This window comes from Betta splendens, chromosome 4 (genome assembly GCF_900634795.4).
Source record: "Betta splendens chromosome 4, fBetSpl5.4, whole genome shotgun sequence".
Classification (NCBI taxonomy): domain Eukaryota; kingdom Metazoa; phylum Chordata; class Actinopteri; order Anabantiformes; family Osphronemidae; genus Betta; species Betta splendens.
In genome coordinates, this window is record NC_040884.2 from 5,280,159 (window position 1) to 5,298,323 (window position 18,165).

The 18,165-nt window shown below is 42.5% G+C and overlaps 1 protein-coding gene across 2 annotated transcripts; it reads right to left on the minus strand.

Moving 5' to 3' along the window:
• Window positions 1-181: 181 nt before the first annotated feature.
• mllt1a (MLLT1 super elongation complex subunit a) lies at window positions 182-18,165 on the minus strand. 2 transcript variants are annotated; one of them, XM_029147044.3, is made up of 12 exons: window positions 18,015-18,165; window positions 13,091-13,271; window positions 12,414-12,496; window positions 11,231-11,374; window positions 10,960-11,085; window positions 8,744-9,394; window positions 8,425-8,515; window positions 8,132-8,243; window positions 7,240-7,339; window positions 6,769-6,837; window positions 5,873-5,944; window positions 182-5,610 (listed from the first exon to the last, which is right to left on the minus strand). In XM_029147044.3, exons 1-12 carry the CDS (start codon window positions 18,024-18,026, stop codon window positions 5,482-5,484), a joined length of 1,770 nt encoding a protein of 589 aa, XP_029002877.1. In that variant the 5' UTR covers window positions 18,027-18,165; the 3' UTR covers window positions 182-5,481. The 2 variants fall into 2 exon arrangements, with proteins under 2 accessions (XP_029002877.1, XP_029002876.1); XM_029147043.3 differs by having other exon boundaries at window positions 6,760-6,837.

An 18,165-nucleotide genomic window follows, 5' to 3' on the forward strand; every position in this document is an offset into this window, starting at 1 on the left:
TCACACCATAATTTGCAGATAAACGTATGTTAAGTGGTCGGTTGGAGCCTCGCGGGCGTCGCTGCCCCACCTGCTGCTTGTCCTTTTAACCCCACGTCAGGACCATCGCATGAACTTAGCGTGAACCCTCCGCCCATGGCCGTGACTGGGTCACACAGCGGTCAGTGAACAGACACTCAGGGACAATAGTACTTAATGACTTTATTAATAATATGATTTCAAAATAAAAAATAACATTAAAATAACATGTTTTGTCCTTGTCAACTTGCATCATACGGCCACATGGTGGCATTGTAATGCCAAGTTTGACTTTTTTCTTTTTTTAAAAATACCAAATTGTTCTTCTGCTATCCAGTTCATTTGTTCTGACTTTGTAGAACCCCCGCCCGCCCCACCCCGGTAAAAAACAAATCAAACCTCTATAAATACAGGCAACCCTGTCCCCTTGTCACAGACACATGACGACCACTGACACAGGAAACACCCCATCTGCACATGCCCCCTCCCACCCCCTCCACATATTTGAAACAAACCATTGACTCCGTATTTTCGCCTTCTCCTCGTCCTCTAAAGATCCACACAGTAGATATTCTACCTTAGCTGTATTATACACTTATTATATATATAATAGTCTCAGCTGAAATGCTCCACTCCCACAGAACTGTTCAGAGTTGCGAAGTGGAACAGTGTTTTTCTCCATTCAGTTTCCCCACGTTCAAGTTTTTCATCCATTAACACGTCCAAGACACAGGACTGTGACAGATATCGCTGAGATCACGTACGCCTGCGTTAACGTTGGCCTTGGCTGCGAATACTACAATACCCATGATCCTGAGCTGCTGATGCCACAGGTAAAACGTGGCCAAAGCAGCGGGACGCGTTCAATCAGCAGAATGAACAGTGACACTTTGCTTCATGGTGCACCTCCATGTGGGAGCTGGTCGTGCATGAGGGGGTGGATGTGGCTGCAAAGCCTCACTTCTAACTTGATCTGGTGTCGATTGTAGTACTGCAACAAAGAAAGCCTCCCGCGGCACAAACGGGACTTGAAATGCAAACCATGTAATGTCTGATGTGGCCGGTGGGAGAAACGAATGAACCAAAACTCCTCTTCCCACTTTGCAACTCTATTGTTTCTATAATGCGTTTCTTCAGGCTCAAGTTATCATAACACAACAAAACTAGGCACAGATGACAGTTGTTGTTTCAGTACAGACTCCTATGAATGAGCAGGAAAAAAAACGAAAACACCTAAACGGACAGTGGAAATGAAGTGTTTTCTCCCAACGGGTCCTTGAACCCAAGTGAAAACTCCTCGTGACCTCAGCGTGGTTCGGTTACTGGTACCAGAGGGTGATGAAAGAATTGAGCTCATTTTGCAACACCTGCTTCGTGCTGTTTATCCGTCATCATGATCAGGGTGCACAAAAACATATAGGCAACATCCCAATAGCCTAGAAGTTTGTGAATAATAATGACAAAACATGCCAAAATCAAGATAATTAAATAAGAAACAAAGAAATTGGCAAAGAAAAATCAATTCATATTGTATTGCATGTAAATATTGTATAAAATCCTTAAAAATACAGTTTAGGTAACTACTTAAGTACTGAAGTCATCACAGCCAAAAGTGCAGAAGTCCATAAATAAAACGTTGACTGTGGGTAGACAGTGGGGCTTCTCCAGTCCCCACACGACCACCACCACCACAAGGGACTTAATGAGCGCCTGGTCAAAGGCCAGAGTTCATGAACTAGGACTTAAAAGTTCCCACATCGATGCACAGAGAGGAAAGGGTTTCTTATTCTCTCCTATGGCTGACAATCACACGCGCAGATGCACAAACGCCACTCACACAGTTTCAAAGTTCATTCTCAGTAATCACGGCCTGAAGTTCTGTTGACAGAGGCACACCAAGAGAAAGGCGGGGCAGCGGGCGGGAGGAGGGGGGTGGGGGGGGTTTACTGCAGGGCACATAAGGCGGCTGGGACAGCGCTATCTTCCTTTGCTGAACGGTGGCGTTCGAGACACTTTGTGCGCTCGTACGCGCTTACAGTAAGGGCAGAGGGGCTGCGTAGGCTGCTGAGCGGCGCAGGCAACACAACAAGAAAGAAGTATTAAAGCTTTCAGAGCATCTGAACAAAAGTAAAACACACAGTAGGCAGGAAGAAAACGGGAGAAAACGGAAGAGGAGGAGAGGGGGCTGGGAGAATGGTTCATTGAAGGTGTGTACCACAGCAGGCTGGTGTGTGTGTGTGTGTGTGTGTGTGTGTGTGTGTGTGTGTGTGTGTGTGTGTGTGTGTGTGTGCGCGCCTAGAGGGGCCACAGGAACTAACACACCAGGGGCCTGAATCACAAAGCAGATTCACCTCACTCTGGCTGCCTTTGATTACTCTGGCTTCACAAATCTATATTAAAAAAAAAAAACACACACACAACAACCATAAAAACGACATTTACTTCAAACCTACGCTGCCAACTGGTCACACAAAGCTGGGTCCTAGCTCTGTTAGGCCACAGCAGAAAGCCAAGGTCCCGTCAGCAGTCCAGGAGCAGAATAAATATCATAATGGCCAACGTTAAGATGCGGGAGACGTGCATGGCAAATAAAAAAAGCTATAAAACTCTAACATGACTTCAGTGGAGTAGTTATTATACAGTAATAATGATCGAAAACAAAACATTCTCAAAGTTGAGACATTATCTTCGTTAGATGAGGGTAAAAACACGAAATCTGTAGGTTTTGCATTTGACAGACGTCGTTTCACTACTTCCATTTTCAGCCTTTTTAATACTAATGGTTCAGAACGTTTGGTTTGGTGTCCGACACTAAACGTTCCTCTACAGCAACGCAGTATAGTGACACATTAGTGATCAAGTGAGCCAGCTTTGTGAGATCGGCGCGACTCGCTAATCTTGCTAATGATGCAGGCCCCTGGGCAGCACATCTCAAACGTTTGGGGGAGAAAGAAAACACAAGGACCACTTTATGTAGCTTATTTGTCTGCCTACAAGTCCTTTGTAGACGCTGCTCAAGTGCCTGGTAACTTGGTATCAAATGCTCCACTGTTAGTTCAAATACTTCAAAAGCGCTTGAAGAGGGAACTCGGGGCCCTGTTCAGCGGCAACTGTCCCACAAAACACACAACACGGCTGAAAGCAACTGCTACTAGAGCTAATTAATGCGAGTAGCTATCACAGTTACCCGACGCCTCCTCCTCAAAACACGGAATCTAATCTCAGGAAGCAAGAACAGAAACATGACCACCGTCGATGTGAAACGTCTAGCGAGGGTTTGATTAACAAAAATATCACTGACAGAAGACAACAGCCTACGAAGACACAGGAGAAGGAGAAGCAGGGATGGAAGCCTTTAAGACAATACTGGATATTCAGGCATCCCAATTAACACTTGTTTCCCCATAGGGCGTATGGGGGAGGGGGGGGGGGTATCCGTGTGACCATGGCTAACTGAGCACACACCCCCCACACACACACTGCAAGTCGCAGAAAAAGGCACTAGAGTGGGGCTGTTGCTAGCCATAGAAAAGTAAAAGCAATATACATTCATAGCTCACAGGTTATCGTAACCAGTCTGGGAATAAATACACAACACACACTTGTATAAAAATAAAATGTAAAAAAGCGTGGCCCCTTGTTTTTTTTCTTATTTTTGGATTCTGGGAGACGAGTATGGCTACGTTTTCACGGCGTTTTACCCACCACGCAGAAGGCAATGCAGACGTGATCCTCCACTGCGGTGGCCGTGAGCAGTCGAGCCCTTTCGCAGACGCCAATATGAGAATAGGAGACGAGAGCGAGGAGGGGAAAGGGAGGAGAGCGGGGATGAAGTACGCGGGACAATCGGGTTGGGGGGGTTCTGCTGCAGGAGGTCAAGGCTCAGCTTTCAGTGCAAGGAAGTAGACGGGGGACGCTCAACAGAACATGTGTTTTCAGATGTTGGGACAACAGAGGAACCTCATCTCAAACGGACACACACACACACGCAGGCACGAACACCTCAGTGATATTTAAAGTTAGATGTGTGTCTGGGTAATGTTCTACTTTAACACCCCCCCATTCAACACATTCAAATATGCAGACGCTGATGAAGCTGTATCCAGAGATAAAGGTTTTCAAATGTCTCAAAACTTTTTAGAAATACATGTATGTATATCTCAATAAATAAACTCATTTTGCAAACAGGTGCAAACCTTTCAGACTTTCACGATGGCTTAAGACAACCAATTCTGACGTGACTAGTGTAAAAGTGTGACTTCTCCCAAAAACATAATCCTGGATCGATTTATGTAAAAACAAAAAAACATAGAAAAGCTCAAATAAAAAGTCATCTAGCTGCTTATAGAATGGAAATGGTATTCTGGGTTGATCCTTTCCATATGATGTCCTCAGGGAGTTTTTCTTTCAGCTTAAACCAGAGAGATACAATATTTTAATATGGAGAGGACAGAGAGAAATTTAATACCATTCGTATACATGTACTTCTCAAACTAGAACCATATGAAGCAGGATGAACATCCGTGAAGTCGACCTTTAACCATCAGTGGAGACAATTCATTGATGATTATGTTTGTATGGAAATTAAAAAAAACATACAAAGATGGGCCTTATCTGTAAGTCCAATATTGAGCACGAATAAACACCTAAATCCTACAACTGCATTAGAGCGTGCTCTAATATTAACTTGTAATCGGCGTTTATCATTTGGAAGTGTTACTGGGGGGAAGTTAGAGTAAAACTTCATTTGTTCAGCATGAGAGGGAAAACTGGCTGCTCAAACTTGACCAACAGAGAGAAGCTGGTAAGCAGAAAGACAACATCTCCTCTCGAACCTTAGCAGTGCTCACACACAGGCGCACACACAGAGGCACACGCGCACACACAGACACGCACATGCACACACGCACGCACGCACGCACACACACACAAGACTATGTCGGGAGAGAAATGAGCTCCAGCTGACAGTAGGGGGAAGGGAACTAGAGTGTTCTGCCGAGTAAGGAGTGTGTGTGTTCAGAGGGAGGAAGAGGAGGAGGAAGAGGAGGAGGGGAAGTATTGGGTTCTGCAAAGGCGGGAGCAGCATGAGTGAGGAGGGGGTGCATTCCACAGCTCGGCACAGACTCAGAAAAAAAAAAAAAAAAAGACGTGTAGTGGAAATCCTGACTGTGGACAGCGCTCAGCTACTCCGGTACTCTCTCCACACCCCTCCCTCCTCCCAATCCTCCCAACCCTCCCACTCCTCCTCCAGGTTGCTCCCCAGCATCATGCGGGGGTCTTGCGTTCTTCATGTGTGCTCGTGTTTGCTCGTGTGTTCCTGTTTGCGCGGTAGTTGTTCGATGATTCAGTCACGCCTGTGAAGCAGAGGCGACAGGTGTAGCTGCTCGTCGTCTCCTTACATCGGAGACCTAGTGGCGCGTCTACATCCATTGCTGCCATCCACACACAGTTGTCCACTTCCTGTCACGTGGCTGTTGCCTCCAAGTAGCTCTGTAGTTTACGGACAGTGGATTCGTCCAGTGAAAATAGGTCAAAGTCAAAGGTGGTATTGGTCACGTTAAAATGACCTGTCTCCTCAATTAGGTTGACAATCTGACAGAGGGAGAGAGAGAAGAGGTCAGGTACCACCTGAACTATATTTATCACAGCATTCCCACCATGTTATTATTTTTAAAATAATAGTCAGTGCTTTAGAGTTATAACAATAAATTCATTATCTTTTTAGAAACTGGTTTGAATCAAATTGTCCCAGTGAGTCCAATTCTGAAGACCAGGCTTCATCAGGGCCTTAACATTTTATTGCGCAATTAAACAAGACAAACGAACACAAGACAGCATCCGTGTAAAAACACACCTGCTGCAGGACGTTCCGCTCTCTTAAAGCCATCAGTCTGCGATGGAGGTCCACCAGTTCTTCTGTGTAGGCCTGCAGGGTATTGGTAGGAACAAGAAAGGGTTTGATGTCTATGGTGACAAGTAACAACAATGGTGTTGCAATCATACATGTTGTATTCTTCTACATGTGCTTCTTTTTAATTAGCGATTGTCTCTAACACTAACTGCTCTTATTCTTTATCAAAATTCAACAGTTATGAAAGAATCTAAACAACGTGCTCCTGACTGATATAAACGGTATTTTGGAAGCTGGAGTAAAAAGCTGCCTATTAGCGTGAGGGGAATTTATCCAAGGGAATAATTGTTCGCCTTTTCAGAATAGCTCTCCAGGGAGACATTTAGTGTTGAATTCAGGCGCTCAGATGAAAAGTGTGACAAACTGATGTGCAGCAAAGAAGGGTTAACTTCAGTGGACTTCTCACCACAGCTGTTCATTCACGTGGAGTGAAGGGGTCACGGGCGCCAGGTTTAGAAAGGTACACAAATGGCTCAAAGTAACTCTCCCATTCAACACCTGAAAGGTGCGTGAGGAGGGCGTTGTGGAACGATCAGTTCATCTGACTGGAGCGCTACGCTCTGAAGCAATCCTCCTTTGCATTTGGTCAATCTGGGATTCATTGCTTCCACAGATACCAACCATCACCATGCATCTCACTCAGCAGATGTTGCAAGGTGTAAGCTTGATAAAAAATCTGTTCACCAGAGCCCTTTGACTGTTTAGTTCTTTATAAAAATGCCAGGCTATTATGTGTCTGCCAATACTGCATATTGGATTAATTCACACACACTCATTGAACATTGACAAATACACTGTGTGTTGAAGATGAAACAAAAAGTTTGATTTACCCTTCCTACCTTGTCGTATCCCTTCTTCAACACCTTCTCTGAGCGAAATGAGGAATCTGGACTCTTTCGGACTGGCACCTGCAAAATCAAAACCATGAAGGACAGAACCGTGTCCACATCAGTTTGCTTCAGACTAGTGTGGATTAAAAATCAGAATCGCCTTTGTCTAAACTAATCGCTGGCCTGTTTGTTTGTCATGTCCTTTTTATAGTATTACTCATGAATGACTTCCTCAAACAAAATAATTCCCATAGTTTGACTCAGAACCACATCATGCTTCAGGAAATTCCTGCCCAAAGTTGGCAGAGGATGATGTTGATAGTTAAAGACTAAAGAATGCAGGAAAATCACAATAAGCAGAGTCAATAAACAGCCCAGTCCCACAGTGACTCAGACAGTCTACAAGCACACACTACTACAGCTCCTGTGAGTAGGCCAGACTAAGGAGGCAGTTAAACGACTGGGGTTTGTGTGACTCACTTTGTTATTGGAGGAGCTGTGTTTCTGGGGGGGAGGAGCAGGGTCTCGACTGGGGCGATGTGAGCCATCACTGCTGTCACTCTCGCTGTCTAGGCTGAGACTGACAGAAAGACAGAGCAAAATCAGGGGTAAATGGATAAAACACTGAAACACTGCTCAGCCTGGTGCTTAGCTGAAACTTTTAAATTATTAATATTATTATTATGCCAAATGCTGCTACATTTACATTACATTCACAAACATCTCGACATCCATATGTTTTGGGGTGATGCTGTTGATCAGATAGAAATGTAACCTTATTGTAGGTTCTGTTTTGAATGGACAAAAAACAGATGTAAGCAGACAATGTTTCCACATCAGTGATATGTTCAATTTGTGGAAAAACTGAAAATGTAAAAATCACAAATGGGAAAAAAAACAGAAAGGTTGATTTGGCTGAGGTGGGATGATCAAGCACTGATAAAGGCACCATGTGCTGCGCTGGACCAGCTGAAAAGAGTGTTAGAAACGCCCCATTATAACAACATTTGCATACCAGTAAACTCAAAATACTTCACAATTTGTTTTGCCAGTTTTCTGAAAATGTGTTTAGGTTTTGCTGTACATTTGGATGGAAAAGTGCCACCAGTCTGTCCGCCATCTGTATCTGTGTTGCGCTCATGAAAATGTAGCTTTGATCATAATGCTGACATTTGTATTAAAGAAAAGGAGGCAGCCATTAAAATGGAAGCAACATATAGAACAGTAGTGGTTTATCTTTTTGTCAGCTTGTGTCATTAGGACACAAGATCACAGTTTTTTAATTTACTACCAAATATGTTATTGTTTCTCTCATGACTGTCAACTTCTGGCAGCCCAGTAATCCGTGTAAAGGAACCTGGGGGAGACTGACCGAGAATCGCGGTTGGGGGGGTTTGTCTTGATGGGGGTCTCCTCCTCTGAGCTGCTGTCGTCATCGTCTGACTCTTCTGACTGAATCTCCTCCACCATAGACCTTAAGGGGCCTGAAAGAAGGGAAGTCACATCAAACAAACTATTTACCTTCATTCCCGCTGTATAGCAAACCTTTATCTGACACAGGGAGATACTATGCCTGTGGATTGCTCAGCTATGTGCAAACATGTTTGAATTTGGCTTTTTACGTGAAAATATTACTTGGAAAAAAACAGTAGAGTAGAGTAGTACCTTGTCCTTGTTTTTGTCCTGGCTCAAAGTCTGAGTCTGAACTGGAGTCTGAACTGGAACTGGAGTTCGAAGGACTCGAAGGAGCCGATTGCTGTAGGTGGAGGCAAAAGAGAAGAGTCCAGGAATAAAAGGTAAGGAGAGGTGGAATGAATTTAATAAGAATCTGATGGCAGATTAGCCAACTAATGTTTTCCTTACATTAATAAAAAATAATATGATCACAGATTACATATTTGTAGATATAAAATGACTTTCAAAGCATGTTGCACCTATACATTAATATCAATATTAATCAAATGTTCCCATCTAGTGCTTATACCTCTGACTTTGAAGACGCTTCATCCTCTGAATTGGACTCTTCTGATTCTGGAATCTTCTTGGGTTCCTTAACCTCCTGTGTGTCATTTTTGCCCTTGGCCCAGCGGCCCTTATCCTTGGGAGGTTTCTTCTCTGCGTACGGCTGGCTGGCTGTGGTCGTGGAGGAGACACGAGGAGAGGCTCCCGTGAAGGCCCCGCTGCCGGGCCCCTTCAGCCCCTCCGAGCTGCCCTTCTTCTGCTTTTTAGCACTGGGTTTTGGAGAGTCTACAGTGGAGGGTCGCTTCCCCGGGGCTTTGGAGTCTCCCTGCCCTCCCCCACCTCCTCCCCCGCCACCCCCTCCACTGCCAGGTCCACCTCCTTTGGGGGACATGCCCTCCATCTTTGACTCCTTCAGGGTGAGTTTAGGCTCCTTGAAGGCTGCCTTAGGTAGGACCTTTACTTCATCTTTCACTTTGATCTCTGACGGCTTTTTTGAGGATGACGAGGACGAGGAAGGATCCCGGCCACTCTTGCTGCTTCCGTCTCTGTCATTGTCTCCTTTCGATGTGGCTTTGCTCTCCGAGTCCTTTCGGGGCCGCTCACGATGCTCCTTGGTCAGTTTGTGTGGTTTGGGTCCTTTGCTGCTGCCACCACTTCCTTCTTTACTGGGTTCCTGAGGAGAGAAAGAAACAGCATTGAAACTGACCCTTTGCTGTCAATTAAATGTCAAACCAAACAGAGCTGGGAGCTCTCTACACCTACGGTAAACACCACTTTAGGATTATTGTTTAACATAACTATTTTAGTTAAATTATGTGGGCGATTAGCAATAAATCCAATGTACGCCCAAGGCCGACAGTAATCTCATTATTTGCAGGTGCAGGTAAAAAGCCAAACAAGTCAAACTGGATGTGGCAAATGTTGATTCTCTTTCTGAATTTACACTGAATTAGTCAGTCAGTAAGTAAGTTTAACACGTTCTGCAGGTGCTTCTCTACCAAAAACGTGGAGCAACTCATTACTACTTTTACTCATCACTATTTATGAGAACACACTATTGTTACTTCAGAGCATTGGTTCTTAAGCTTGTTGCAGGTACTGAACCCCACCCAAACCCTTCTTTTATTCAAAAAGAAAATATGAAAGATATATGTTTTACTGGTTCACAAAATAAATCGTGCATTAACATCACTTTGTCAAAGAACAAAACCAATGCAATGCATGGACTCACAAAGTACATACCGTACCTTTTGACCTTTTGTGATACTATCACACTGAAAAGGTTTTAATTTTTTACCTTATGTACTCCAATAATAAACTTATCTCCTAATTTTCATCAGGCCACACTGCTACAATAATAATGAATATTTACTGTTTTCTTTTATATGTTTTTAACACCGTAATGTTCGACGGCAGCAGCGGCAAAAGGATTCGGCTTCATTTAACAGGTGGAATCAGTCCCTAAGGCGTAGCGTCCATTTGATAAAGCTGCTTGGTTTGCTCACCAGTCTCTGCACCACTGGAGCCTTTTCTTTTAATAATTTACTTCAGTTCTTATTACTACTACTACTACTACTACTACTACTACTACTACTACTCAAGCTAAGTAAAAGGTTTCTGTGACATGGGCGTCAATCAAAACAAAATCAAAACATGATGAACAGCAATGTCAAAAATAGTCGCATATTGGCTCTATGATATCATAGATCATACAGACCCCAAAACTATTGTATAAACCAATGTAGCAGGATCATCTGCAGTCAATGATCGTCAAGCGGGGTGTGTCATCATGAATCATATGAGGGTGCGTGTCATGACCATGTGTCTTAACCTCCTGCGAACCTGAGACCGACTCCCCTAGGGTTCAATCAAACCCCAGGTTAAGAAACCCTGCTTTAAGACAGACTTACAAAGTGGGAGGTATTAACTTTAGAATAACATGGGAAAATGTAAGGGAATCAGTTTCCTGGTTGCTTCTGATATATTCACTTCCTAGCAGAAAGACAGGGTGAGTAATTCTGCATACATGCATACAGATGTTCAAACACAGCTGGTGACAATTACAGGAATTAGTCAGTCAGCCATGAAAACTGAATTGATGATTTTGTTGAGGGCATAAAATGTTCATTTAGAGACCGACCTTGAAAACCTTCAAAGCATGTTAATAAACACTGGAATGATCAATTGTGATTAGAAACCGGAGCAGACTGAAATCAAGCAGTGAACAGTGCAACCAACCTTTGATACATGGGAGGCCTTGGTCTTCTTGGGGTCTGAGAAGGCAGAGAGGGGGATGGTGGGGAGCATCGGGTAGTCTGGACTGGGCCTAGACACAACTTCAGCCCCCTCTGGAACCACCAATACCTAAAGTGAAAAAGTCACGGGATTAAATCCCTGTTCTAGGCCACACAAACACAGCAGATGCTCCCACTAACGGTTTGATGATGAAACATGTTAGTTATTCAATGCACAGACACTATTCACTCATCATTAGTCAGGCCAGTCTCACCCCTCCAGCTTTGATCAGCTTTCTCCTGAATTCTTTGGTGGGGTTGTTGAAGGTGAGCTTTTCACAGCGTAGATGGTTGACTGGGGGGTTGCCCTCCAGGTTAAGAAACAAGTCATAGTTGAAACACACTTTTTTTGGCTCCTCCTGATTAAAAGACATGCAGGTAAACACTTTTATTAAGTTACACAGCACGATTCAAACATTGTGTAACAGCATGCCTGACAGAATTGAATGTGTTTGCCCTCATTCTCCTCTAGATGCCTACAAATTGCAAAACAAATGATAATTTGTACAAATGAACTCATCTAAAAGAGACACAGCTGGAGCCAACGCACTGATAAGAGGCAGCTAAACATTCCTAACAGAAGCAGAAGAGTTCGAGGGAGAGACAATTAAAAGCGGCGGAAAACGCATTAAGATGCTATTAGGTGATTTTATAAACAAAAATGGCTTCCTGTAAAGTCAGGAGATGGATTAATGCTTGCTCATATTTTCGCTCCTCTTGCTTCCCTTCAAGTATTTTCTTGCTTCTCCCTGACAGGTCAGTCCATTGTGCTTAGGTTAATTGCACATAAAAGGAGGATGTAGCATTTTTTGGAGGCAGTCCAGAGGTCCAATATTGTGAAGACTTCAGGAGGCTACGGTTCAGCAGATACCTCTAAGTGTTTTCCTTGTCTTGCAATGAAAGGAAAGTGGTTGTTTCTTTACTTATTTAATGACCGATGGAGACTTAAAGGTGCCAGTACAAGAGCCTGTGCTCATTTAAATTGTTTCAAAGGGCTCATATATAAGACATATAGTCCTAATGCAATCAGGATATTATGCTAAGCTGACAGAAGAGTCTAAGAGTAACATTAACGCTGTCTAATGTGAGACTATTCACAAATACAACTGTTATATCATTCACATTCTGTCTGTATATTGATGCATTTTCAACACATCATGAGGAAAACCTCCTTTACTAAAAGATGAACTATTAAATAGATACACAGTGAAATTTAGTGATGCAGTGATTTATCTGCAGCTGTGAAGCTCAAAAACTGGTTGCCTACTAATTTGTGTCAACTTGTAAACTGAAATTATGCCTTTTCACTGAAACGATTTATGATACATTCGAGCAGGATCTAGAAAAAGAAACCCCTCAACAACATGCAGTTCATTATCAGCATTCAGTCAGTCTCACCTTGTTCTTAAAGTACACCTCAATAGGCATGAGGAAGCCTGCGTAGCCAGACTCCTCCACTTTGTATGGAGGCTCCTTACATACTGCAGACAAACATACATATGTCAATGGCTTCTTTTAGTATTATGCTCCAATTATTTAGTTTATTTGTCAGTAGCTAAACAAGATTTAAATGGTAGCAAATGTTATACTGAAATTCACACACAAGTGTTTATTCTTACAACCAACACTATGCACTTTATATGAATAATCCCTTATGGGATAAATAGTAGGGACAGTTATGTGTTTTATAAGCACCTGTGAGTTTGTTCCATCCCTTAATGGCTTAAAAAATGCAAATATAAGGATTTGATACCCTCAACTTTATAGCTCATTTCCATGGAGGTTATGAGCATCGTATTCATATTGTGATGAAATGTTGACTAAATAAAAAAATGTCCCAAGCTTCTGTTGTTACATTTGTCAAAATATTAATGTTGCCACTCTATATTAGTTTTCACAAGCCATGAACAAAGTAGACTGTAACATATCAGTTCTGAATTGGTAGAAACCTTCAAAATGATAAATAGTAATGTATACATTTAGAAAACTGCCAGAGAATAAAACATACAGTGTAAAAGTTGAGGAAAATATTATTTATTATAATATGAGTAACTCTGGAATATCTTCCGTCATACCTCTCTTGGGTTTGGGGAAGCTCTCATGCAGGCGGAAGACAACCTTTTCAACAAAGTGCTGGATGTCGCCAGTTTCTGGGCCTCGAACAAACACCATCCAGTCATGAGTGAAGCCTTCTGATGTCACTTTCTTCCTTAGCTGAGCTCTGTGGCCCAACTCCAGCTTCACCTGCACTGTGCACTGAAGAGACACGAGAAACCAGAGTCAAACGCGGCACATTACTGTACAGGCCTGTGGGTGGGGACATACACATGAGGGGTATATTACTAAAATGTGAAGTACAAAGGCAGGGTGAGAAACGACAGATTTATTCAGATAAAGAAGCGGTTAAAACACGTAGACACAAAACATCTGTCATAATCTACACACATTGTGGTGAGCAGAGGAAGATGAAACCGTAGAAAATTCTCATGCAACTGTTGAATTCTTTAAATGTCGAACTACATCTTTATCCATTCTTTTCTCACAATAAAATATTATAACTAGTTTTATTAACAATTTGTCTGCCATACACCACCACTATTATTATGAAGTCTTTAATTTAATTATTGAGTAATTAAACAAATAAATAAACTTCAGTATTAAACAACAGGTAAAAAGTGTTTCATTGGCAAACGATTTAAAAGGGTCAAATCCTTCTCCTTTGTATTAAAAGCTAGGATGAATTTATAAGATCACACTAAAGTGAAACAGCATAAACACTGTTAATCTTCTAATAGACTATCATTTACTTTCAGTAATTTAGCAGATGCTCTTATACACAACAACTTATAAATAAAGTACTATGCAAGCAACAAATGTTCTCTCTGGGAGATGATACTTGAAGCTAAGTGCCATGTTTCATGAGTCATAAGAGCCAGAAAGACAGTTTGAAGTGCACTAGAAACTGCAGAAGAGCGTTCAAGATTTTTTGAAGGTGAGGCTAAAGCAGAATGATTTAGCTCATTGTAAGACCCCTTTATTGTGTAGAAAATGGCAGAGTCATCATCTGTAACATTTGTAGTGTTTAATTATGCCGGTTTATTCATCAATAGAAGTGAATCACGTCAAAGCTTTTCACATTAAATCATTCTTCTATTTATTGTGGACTATCACCTCTAGAAATCTGCTACTGAACATGCAGGTTTCTTGAACTAAATATATACAGCAGTTTTTATACAATCTAATTACTTTTCGCTCAAGAAACTTACCGGCAAATCAGTGTTTAACGCTTTTCTAACCCTGCAAATACCCTGGAACATAAGCAAAGACTATTCCACAAGGCCCTCATTAATTGGGTTCTGATTACACCTTGAACAAAGCCCTTAATCTCTAATTTGAGTGTGTGCTTTTTATACTCAAGCGAAGAGGCTGAGCACTTGGCCTGGACAAACACAAAGCTGGACTGGTGTCGGGACACTCCCCGTGGCCTGGGAGTAATCGCTGCCCAAACCGGCAGATCTCAAAAAGCTGGTCCAGAAGAGGGGCACATCGCTGGGCTATCTCTCTCTGGCAACAACAATGACATCAAAGGGACAAAATGACAGCACGCTTGTGTAATGGTGGTTATTGGCAAAGCAAGTGAGGAGGCTATGGAGCGCAGAAGGGAATGAGGGGTGAGTGGAAGACGAGAAGAGACAGAGGCACTTTATGGCCAGGGGAGGACTAAAGAATGAGGGGATTTGGCCCTGGCACTAAGTAGCTCGTGAGCTGGGACTGAGTGGGGGGATTAAAGGGGACAGGATGGAGATGAGCTGGTCTGCCACTCTCAGCTCTCACCCACACACACCCTGCCTGGCACTCTGCCTGGCTATTCTGTGTCAGTAATGCCCTCACACTACCGACTCCACCACACCCAAAGTAAGCAGCCGCAAAGTCTCCAACCATCAACACCACCTCCCTGTGGGAACTTCACAAAATCAGGAATGTGATAAGGACAACATAAAACTCAGGACAATAATGAACTAAGGAGGAATACAATAGAGATCATTTCCTCCTGAAATAAGAAACACTATGAAAACAACAATAAGCTGGAATTGAACTGTGAATTGAAGAGATGCCTTTAATTCCTCTTTTTTTCCACCACTGGCAAAAACACTGCACTGACAGGTAGTTTATCTGTGCCCAAGCAGATGTATGTATCGTTAGAGATGCTAATTATTTTGTCTATATTGTAATTAGTCTATGAAATGTCAGAATAATGAAAAATGTCCATCAAAATTTGCTAGCACCTTAGGTAACATATTCTTTGTGCAATTGTAATATAAAGGCAGACATGAAGCTAATGTTTACATATTAGAAACTGGAGGAAAGCAAGTGCTGTGAATCCAGGACTAGATTTTATTTCTGACATTTGCCAGTTCTTGTGTAAATAGTTATTTAACCATTAAATAATAAAAATTAATTTGCAACTTTTTAAAATACATTTTCATATGTCTTGTTCAAATGATGTTGATTTATATTTATGTAACAAAAAGGCACCAAATGAAAAACATACAATAACTGCAGACTAGGAACAGTAATACTCTGCTGTGACAAAAACATTACTGACTATAAAATAAACACTGATGGGAAGGAACCTCAAATTAATTGTGTCAAACTATTTAAAATATGAAACAATATGCCAGAAACGCCTTAGACAATCACAGAGTTATGTCTAAAAACTGACTATAAATTTAAGAGCCTATAAATTTTTTACCTGCATTAGGATAATTAACACCCCAGGAAGCAATAAAGGCAATAACTGAGAAAATGAAATCATAACGACTCTGATGGGAGATAAACATCAATTAAACAAAGTCAAACTGATTAAAAAAAACAAAGAATTTGAAACTCTGAAACAAATCTTTAAAAAAAAAAACACAACTGCCAACATGTGTATTTCCAATCCCACAAAGTCACCAAAACTGAGATGATGCATGTGTACCCTCTGCTCTCACACACAGGGCTCCAATTGAGGGGAAATAGAAATTTTGGCAGTTACACAGACTCCCATGAAAACAATGAACTCCCAGCTGCCATGTAAATAACACTCCTCATGACCACGTTTAATCTCTTCCAGCTAATAAATTACTGAAATAAAAAGTCAGACTTTGCGCTAAAAGAGGTCACGCACTCACAACTGCCACAAAACAGTTGTGTTGTGATGATTCTGTGGGTTGCAGCTAAATCCTTCATCAATCTTAAATAGTTAAAAGATGACACAGAGATGAAACAGCTGTACTGAAAAACGGAGACCCACAGGGAAGTCGCAAATAGCTCATAGCAGAATCAGGGAAGCTGTGAGTGTTGGAAATGGGGCATGTGGGGATAACGGCAAGCTATAGGACCACAACACCCTGAGTTAGCACACAGAAACTCAATAACTGCACAACCTTTCTCCCCAGGACATGCATAAAGCAGTTTGGCTCAAGAAGATGTGTTTCAGCTGTGTCAGAGTTATAATAATATTGTAATAAGCAAAGAATTGCTATAAAATATTCACTTGGCTCCATTTTGGATCAACAAGAACCACTTGCAAGTAAGATATGTATAATAAATCCTAATTTAAATGAGAATCATTATAATAAATAAAAAAAAACATTACTATAGATAGAAGTTTTAGATTATTAGTGCTAAATGGTACAATCGTGTAACAACACAAGCTACAGCCTACAACATATTAATACTATAAAGCTGAATTGCCCCAAAACAGTATTAACAGTATTAACTAAACCTTGTAAATGGTATGAAGCTAGTGATGAAACACAAATAAACCGAGCATGTGATAAGAAAGAAGAATCATGTGCAACATAGGTAACACTGGTACAAACCTTCATCTACACTACCCTCTCAACTTGCAGCAGACGGCTTCCTCTGGATGCACATTCACAGATCTAGTTAAAACTTCAAAGGAACCAACGCTGAATGGGGACTAGTTCCAAGAAAGTGGCTGAGCCGCTTTCCATGGGTGTGTGTGGCCTAACCATCTGAAATATAGTCCTGAACGACCTCAGGCATTCACAAAGTAACCCATTCTGAAGCAGATGTGTAATTGGTTTACCCACTTAGCTGTTTTCCGCTAAATAAATTATGTAGCTTTTTATGATGACATAAATCTTAACTTTGCAATCTCATAGTATGAGACATGGAAGAACACTGAGCAGTCTCTTCATAGATCAAAGGGTTCTAAGGGCCACCCTGTAACATTACGTGTTACACTGTTTGTATACTGTTTGTTTTGCTTCATAACAAGGGTGGTCACCAGGACTGGACTCAAGTTCATCCAGCGTTTGCCACACAGAGAATGTCAGCTTTTCCAGCAGGCTACATGCATTTCCCTGCACAACCAGGGGTCTGTGGAGCATTAAACCTTAAACCGACTGTTTGCAAACGACGCATAGACGTTAGAGAAGTTGTGTTGTGACTGATCTCATTAGCCTCGTGCATCAAGATTTCACGCCGCTGGCATTGGAGACACCACCCTCCTCTCCAGCCCAGCCCGGAGAGGACAAATCTCTCCCCCGGCGCCTTGAAGCAGATCCTTAGCCTTTAGCCAGCGGCCGACACTCTCCTGTGGGTAGACTAGCTTAGCTTTAGCCCCACAAAACCTCGACTCCAACTGCTCTGCTGGCGTGTAGTTCTGTGCATGTGCTTTTAAAAGGCGACAGCATCACGAAGCCCCCCAGGTGCGGGGCTCTTTGTGTGTCTGGTTGTGGCCACAGCCTAAAAGTGGGGCTGAACGCTATGGGAGAGCGCAGCTAGCTAGCGGTACATACCGATGTATGAGTGCCCAGCTAGCATAGCTCCAGAGCCAAACAACTGCGAGCTCATTAGCAGCAGGAGCTTTTTTTTCTTCTGGCTAGCAGAACAGAGGATTCATTGCTGCCCGACTGCACGCACGCCGCTGACATTTTCGCCATAAAAAACACCGGACCCCACGAGGACGCGCGAAAGCCACTGTACCTGGTTTTCCATGTTTCTCTGGCCTCAATGATTGTAGTATTTATTTACAGCGGCGTTTGTGGACCGTCTCCCCAGCCTGTGCTCCTCATTGTGTGTCAATCCAGCCCAGAAGCGGAAGGCAGACGGCTCCCCTCCCCTTCCAGACGGCTGC